This window comes from Homarus americanus, unplaced genomic scaffold (assembly GCF_018991925.1).
Source record: "Homarus americanus isolate GMGI-L3 unplaced genomic scaffold, GMGI_Hamer_2.0 scaffold59578, whole genome shotgun sequence".
NCBI classification, from domain to species: Eukaryota; Metazoa; Arthropoda; class Malacostraca; order Decapoda; family Nephropidae; genus Homarus; species Homarus americanus.
In genome coordinates this window covers 752,473-759,889 of record NW_024712913.1, presented here as the reverse complement: position 1 = coordinate 759,889, position 7,417 = coordinate 752,473, and the positions used below count along the sequence as shown (strand labels likewise).

Sequence of the window (7,417 nt, the reverse complement as noted above, 5' to 3'; positions counted from 1 at the left end):
GATTATTTTTGGAATGGTTGATTTTTTTCTCGCTTTATCCCCGTGGGGGAGGGGGGGGGGATACTGCCAGCAGCACCAGGGCTTAAGGGTAATAACTTGAAAGTATAAAAATGATACAAGTCTAACTGTCACTTTTTGTGATCTTTATTATAGTGAAGTATTTATTTTTATTATCAAATCTTTGACTTTGTGGTGTTTCGAGCGTTGGTGAATTCTTTAGAAGAACTGGTGCTTTTGAGAAACAAAAGATAAGCTATTATTATTATGATTATTATTATTATTATTATACAGTAATAGATTGCAAGATCTTATGCAGGGTGTACTTGATTTTTAAGTGAACACAAGCATTACTTACAAAACTGCTGAGGTCAGGGATATAACAGGTCCAATATGAAGGAAAAAAAATAAGTGTTTAAGCACAAGGAAAATCCACAGACATTTTATGTCATGTGGATGTCATTCCCTGAACTTGGTAATTGAGAATAGTTGCTATAAGTTGCACTCAATGTATTTTTTTTTTGCTATCCAGCCCCTATGTTTTATTGTTTGCCTATACTATTCAATGGCATATGCCGCATTGAACTGGTACTACAAAACTGTTAAATGTATCACTGAAAATCCCTCTATGTGAGACTAGATGGGAGTACAGATTAGAATGTGTCAAAGCTATTAGAAGTGAAATTATAGAAGTAGGAGAGGGTATTATGAAATAACTGAGGTATTTTTTTTAAATGGTATGACCTAAGGGTGTTAAAGTTCTGTTTGCCCATGGCACCAACATCCCGAGAGCCGGCCCAGTGAATATTTTTAAGTTCAGTGGGCCAGTATAGAAATCTTGAAGTAATATGAGCTCTACAAAAAAAATCTTATATAAATAAACAGTATGCAGTTATTATTATTTAATTGCTCACCTTAAAGCTCACAGAAATAAAAGACGAAAAATTTACTTTAAGAAATATTAATTGGCACTGTGCTACAAGAAATAAAGCACCAGATTCAGTTGGATGAACAAGGGATGCTCTGGATACGAATCAGCGACGCTTAAGAGAACAGATGATCACTGTATCTACTTGACCGTCCCAGGTAGGAGATGCTCTGCTATGAAAGTGGGTGCTGGCGTAAACGATAGCCTTTTCTAAACTAGCTGTCATATTGAGGTGCCATTTTTTACTTCATGTAGTAAAAATTTGAATATCAATGTTAACATCTTGGGTATTACAGAATTTGGTTTTACAGTCTTTAAAAAGTAGATGCTGTAGCTGGTTGACTTCCACTCACTAAATTAAAGGTTTTGCAGGTGTCTGCAATGAAATACAAAATTGTTTAAAAATATTTTTCATTCAAGTCACAGTCAATAAAGTATCTTATTACTTGAAATGTTTATGATTTGTATAATGTCTATAAAGTATACTGTACTGTATACATCATTTGAAGGGTTCAGCTAAAAGTACAAAAGAATATACTGTGGGTCTTGTTTCATCAACTAAGCCCTAAGGACAAACTTTTAACTACAAAATCCTAAAAAAACTCTTGTTACTGTAAAATCTTTTGACAAAGTGGAGTTGCAGTCGAGTAAGTACATCCGACATCATGCATGTAGTACTTGTCAGGGTGCCAGAGAATTACACAGTTTCCTGCACGTCCATTTCCTGGTTCTGGCTTGTAACTGTAAAAGATATTACATATTACTGAGGAGGACAGCGTACTGTGATTTTTGCCGAGATTTTGTATTATCACAAATACCACATACACTTGTTAAAAACCTATTTACTGTAATGCTAGAAAATTCTCGAGGATAATTTTTAATGTTTTTGCTTTTATCCTCTTCGCCACTGATCGGCTCGTTAGCCGCTTGGGCGATCGGTCACGTCTCTGATTACTTTTCCTTTTCATTTATTCTCTTCACCCAAAGATCGACTCACTAGCCGTCCGGGCGATCGGTCACGTCTCTATCACGCACTGTTGGCAAGTACTGGGCATGCACCGGCTCCTGAATGTACCTGAACCCGCTCCAGTGTTGGTCAAGTCTTCTCTTGAAAGAGCTCACACTCGGTGCCGTCACAACACTTTCTGGTAGATTGTTCCAAGAGTTTACAACCCTCACTCCGAAAAATTTTGCCCTCACAGTTTTCTGGACTTGCGGCTTCTTCAATCTTGAGCTGTGACCCCTTGTGGGGCGAGCTTCCGCCAGCTCCAAGTAAAGACTGAGTAGTGCCCCCTCAGATGCTTATACACATCAACTAGGTCACCCCTTGCCCGTCTGTAATATAAGCTAGGCAAGTTCAGTCGCTCCAATCTCTCAGGGTAGCTGAGGTGCCGAAGTGCAGGCACCAGTCTGGTGGCCCTCCTTTGAACATTTTCAACCAACTGACAGTCCCTAGCATATCTCGGGGACCAGACGGGGTGACAGTACTCCAGATGGGGAAGCACTTCACTCTTGAAGATCGTTACGAGGGACGGACCATCTAGATATTTGAACGACCTTCTTATAAGACCCAATAATATATTTGCCTGGTTTACCTTCTTCTCGCAATGGCCCGAGAACTTCAGCTCATTGTCAACATACACACCTAGGTCCTTCCCACATCAGTCTCAACTAGTGCAGTTTCTTCATCCCGTTGGGACATATGATACGCCTCCTTACCGTTGGTACGCCCCAGGTGCATCCTCTTACACTTCGTGACATTGAATCTCAGCAGCCATTTCTTCGACCATTCCTGGAGCCCACAGAGGTCCTTCTGCAGCTCTTCACAGTCCGCTTGGTTCTTTATTTCCCGAAATAACTTAGCGTCATCGGCAAACATTTGTATAGAGGAGTGTACAACGTCAGGCATGTCATTTATGAAACAAATAAACAACAGCGGGCCCAATACACTGCCCTATGGTACCCCACTTGTGACAGGTACGGATGACGATTTCGTGCCATTAATCACCACACACTGCTTGCGGTCATGTAGAAAGTCTTCTATCCATGCAAGGACATTTCCCCGAATTCCGTACCCTTCCAGTTTGATTTTCAGCCTTTCATGGGGTACACTGTCGAAAGCCTTGGCAAAATCTAGGTAAATATTGTCGATATTACCACCCCGTTCCAGACTATGGGTCTAAATATCCATTACCTTGAGCAATTGTGTTAAGCAGGAGCGCCCCGGCATAAAACCGTGTTGGCAATCCTTTACAAGATTGTTTCGTATTAGATGTTCCATTGCGGCATCTCTGATAATACTCTCAAGTACTTTACATATTATGCTGATCAGGCTCACCGGTCTATAGTTGTTCGTGGAGTGCCGATCGCCCTTCTTGAAGATAGGACTCACATAAGCCAGTTTCCATTCACTGGGGACCATTTGTTCCTCCAGGCATTTACAAAACAGGATCTTCAGGAGCTCTGCAAGCTCGTTGCACAACTCTCTTAGCACTCTAGGATGCACCATGTCAGGGCCGGGACTCTTATGAATCTTTAGCCTGGACAATTTATTTCTAATACCCTCTTCTGTGAACACAATGTGGGTCAGTGCTGTGTCGAACCGTCTGTCCTCAAACGCAGGAAGGTTAGATCGCATCCTCTCTTGTGAACACCGAGGAAAAGAAGCTGTTTAATGCCTCAGCTTTATCCTGGTCAGAATCTGCGTAACTACCATCCACAAGCCTCAGGTCTGATACTCCTACTCGCGTTTTCAATTTCGACTTTGCATAGCGGTAAAACGCCTTTGGGTTTGACTTGACCTCGCTTGCAACCAGCCTCTGGAACTCCTTTTCAACCCTTCTACACTTTATCTTTGCTTGGTTTCTGGCTCTTGCATACATCCTCCTGTCTTGCTCATCGTTTGACCCAACCCAAGTCTTGAATTTCTGGGTTTTCTTCTTAATTTTGTCGATCGCCGCATGGTTCATGTGTAGGGATCTCCTCGTATTCCCAGAAGCACTGGGTTTGGTCTTGGGTATATATTTATCGATCAAATGGGTCACTTTACTAGTTATGATATTCAGAGTAGCGTCTGCGTTCTTGTACCTTTATGAGTCAGGCCAGTTGAGACCACTCATCTCTTCCCTCATCCCATTGTAATTTCCCTTGTAATATTTGCACCTTGGCCTGGCCTTATCCTGAACTAGGGAACAGTTAAATCTGAATGACAACACTATATGGTGACTGGTGCCAACTGGGGCAAGGTGTTCCAGTTTGGCCACCATACCCTCCTCGTTTGTTATGATGAGGTCAAGTGGCTTGGGTGTTTTCCCCTCTGTAATGTGTCGGGTCTCTAACATGTTGAAACAGAAAATTATCTCTCAGAGTTTCTACAAAAAGAGTAGCAGGGTTATTCAAGTCATTTGGGGTGGACTCGTTTCTCCAGTCGATGTCACCGTAGTTAAAGTCCCCCATGATAAGGAGGTGGCTAGGGTTGAGCCTTGCCGCGTTGTTTATTAAGGTTCTTAAGTTCCTTTGATTTAGTGGGCCACAGTTTGGGGATCTGTAGATACACCCGATGATAAGTAAGTCCCCTCCCTTTAATTTTATTTTACACCACTTGGACTCTTCAAAAACATCCTCTCCCTGTACCCTCGCCTGGCTGGCTCTAAGGTCTTGCCTAGCATAGATAACCACACCCCTCTTGTAAGTTTCTTGATGTGGCTTTCATGTGTTTAGTATTTGCCAACAGGCTACATTATGAAAACATGGCAATACCTGTACTGTACACAATATGTGTAGACAGCAAAATTGGCCACAACAAATGATGTTAATAATATACTGTACCTTGTTTACCTGAATAAACCAGGAAATGTACCTTTGGGAAAACACAGAAATTGCTACATGATAAAAAATATAGGAAACATAAAATAGCAATGTCTGTATGAGTAAAATATGACAACATGGTGTAGACCACTTAATAAGCCAAGAAGTTGGCTTAATAAATTTAGTATATCAACAGTGGAAATGGTATATTAAATGGTTGGGATGGGTATTGAAAAAATAACTATTGCTAATCCTTTCATTCTTCTTTGATAGTGATGCTGTATACAAATATTTTCAACTTTCAAAAGAAGTTTGATTCATTCAGTAGATACAAAGTGCATAATGTAGTGCAGTGAGGTGCCATGCTAGGTGAAGCAAACTTAATTAAAATGCAGTGTTTATAAATGTGTAATGAGAAATAGGTTTACTGAAGCGGTGAAAAGATACTGACAACTAATACGGTATACATAAGAAAGAGTTGTGAGCCAGAGATATTTACAGCAGTACATACCTAACCTAACCCGACTCTACCATATACAGTATAAATTAAGATGAAATATAAGCATCATTACCTATCTGTTGTTCCCCAGAAAGGTGGTCCTCTAGGCATTGGTTCTCCAGTGATCCAGGTCCACACCTCCTCTACTTCCTCGTCCGTACCACCAAGCCACACTCCAACTGCAGCATTTGCCACATCTGTAATATATGACTGATATAAGCCATTTTCCAATAACCTGGGACCTGTTGCTCTTCCAGGCATTTACAGAACAGGATCTTAAGGGGCACAGCAAGCTAATTGCATTTTTTAGGTGCCTGGTGTAATGTTTTGGTAATTGTATAATATATATATATATATATATATATATATATATATATATATATATATATATATATATATATATATATATATATATATATATATATATATATATATATATATATATATATATATATATATATAATTTTTTTTTTTTTTTTGCTGTTGGTCGGTCATCGGACACTGTTTTCCCATTTATTATATTATTTGCATTTGAATATTAGCTATAAAGGAACCTAACCCATTTGGATAGCAAGGATGACTGTATGTGATCAATCTTTCACAGAAATTTCAGCTGCAGGTCATTCATCACTGTAAAACACTTAATTACCATAAATGATCTTTAGCAATTCTCTCCATTCATCCATCTTAAACACACAGATGATAAAGACTAATATTGTCAGAAGTATAACTGATGTTTCGTGCTCATACTAACTGACTTGGTTGATAAAGCCCAGGTATTCAGCAAAAGTGTTTGCATCACTGAAGGTGGCCAAGTCGGCTCCCCTGGCAGCACAGTACTGACGGCCAGCTGCCCAGTTGAGTCGCTCTGCAATTGGTAGCAGGAGACAGTTCTTGCCCACCAATGTGAATGGTGATGTACACTGGGTCTCTGCAAGTTGTGTAATAATTTAGTGGTTGTAACATTTTACTTTATTCTAAATATAATACAAGTATGAATCATATTATAACAACATAAAGGATAAATAATAATGATGTTACATAAATACTTATAATGAGGTTACTAATCTTGATAACTGTAGAACTTTTGTTTTTGAGGGTCAGCTTGTGTCCGTGACTACACTATCATCTAAACTACATCTGCTATACTATAACCTTCTTTACATCAACTATACTATAATTTTCAGTTCTATATTACATCTGCGTTTAATTTAACCCCTGGTCAACCCAACCCCTGTTAACCCAGCCCCCTTTTTACCCAACCCGTCACCACAACTCCTGTCACCTCAACCCCTATTAACCCAACCCCATCAACCCAACCACTGTGAACTCAACCCATCAATTCAACCCATGGTCAACTCAACCAATATAAATTCAACTAACACACATTTATGATTAAAAACATAAGTAGTTGTGTTATACAGTATGAGCACTCTTCCTTCCCTGGATTTCACCAGTCAAGTCTTGCAATATTTGAAGTTGGAGTGCTGCAGGGACCTTTTTTTTTACGTACTGTATTTCTTATTTTTTACTTACAGTATTGTATATCATATACAGCAATGTTTATACTGTGCTACTGCATGTATGAGCAATGGCTCTATATAAAAAATACATACTTCATTTTCATATTTTGCAACATTTACGGGACCAGGAGTCCATAGTTCTTTAAAATCAGTGTTCCTTTGTGCTCATCCTACTGTTTAGAACTTTATACTCTGTTCTGGTCTGAAGTATGACGGCTGTATATCGCCTGTTAGTGCAAAATGCTTATGTTCAGAACTTAAGAGAAAAAGAAACAAGTACAGAATATAAATTGGCCTAAAATGTTCTGTGCTTACTCTGTGCAGCTTCTGCGTCTTGCTTACTGAGGAGAGCGTCCCGCACCTCAACCAGTGTTTGAGCTAAACTGAGCAGCGTGGCACCAGACTGTTTCTCGATGTCCACCAGATGGTTCAGACGAACTTCCTGTCGCAGTAGCAGCAGCTCCGTCAAACTCTGTCAGATGTTCATACTAAAGAACTTCTTACATGGCATGGCAATAAGAGACAGACAATCCCCTAGGCAAGTTGTTTTTACACTGGGTCCAACTCCCTGGCTAGAAGCTTAGGTCAGGTCCTTCTGGTTACTCTGGTTAGGGGCTTTCTTTTTGTGTGTGTGTGTTTTTACCCCCACAATTTCTCTCTACT

At 39.8% G+C, this 7,417-nt stretch overlaps 1 protein-coding gene across 1 annotated transcript in view; it reads right to left on the bottom strand.

Annotated features, from left to right (window-relative positions):
- Positions 1-1,319: 1,319 nt before the first annotated feature.
- The window catches only part of LOC121864776, a 28,816-nt gene continuing 22,718 nt past the window's right edge, over positions 1,320-7,417 (bottom strand). The window contains exons 10-13 of the mRNA XM_042363950.1: positions 7,070-7,226; positions 5,986-6,162; positions 5,305-5,428; positions 1,320-1,666 (exon numbers count right to left, since the gene is read on the bottom strand). Of these exons, the coding sequence (XP_042219884.1) occupies positions 1,534-1,666; positions 5,305-5,428; positions 5,986-6,162; positions 7,070-7,226 (591 nt within the window). The 3' untranslated portion in view covers positions 1,320-1,533. The remainder of the gene's footprint in view (positions 1,667-5,304; positions 5,429-5,985; positions 6,163-7,069; positions 7,227-7,417) is intronic.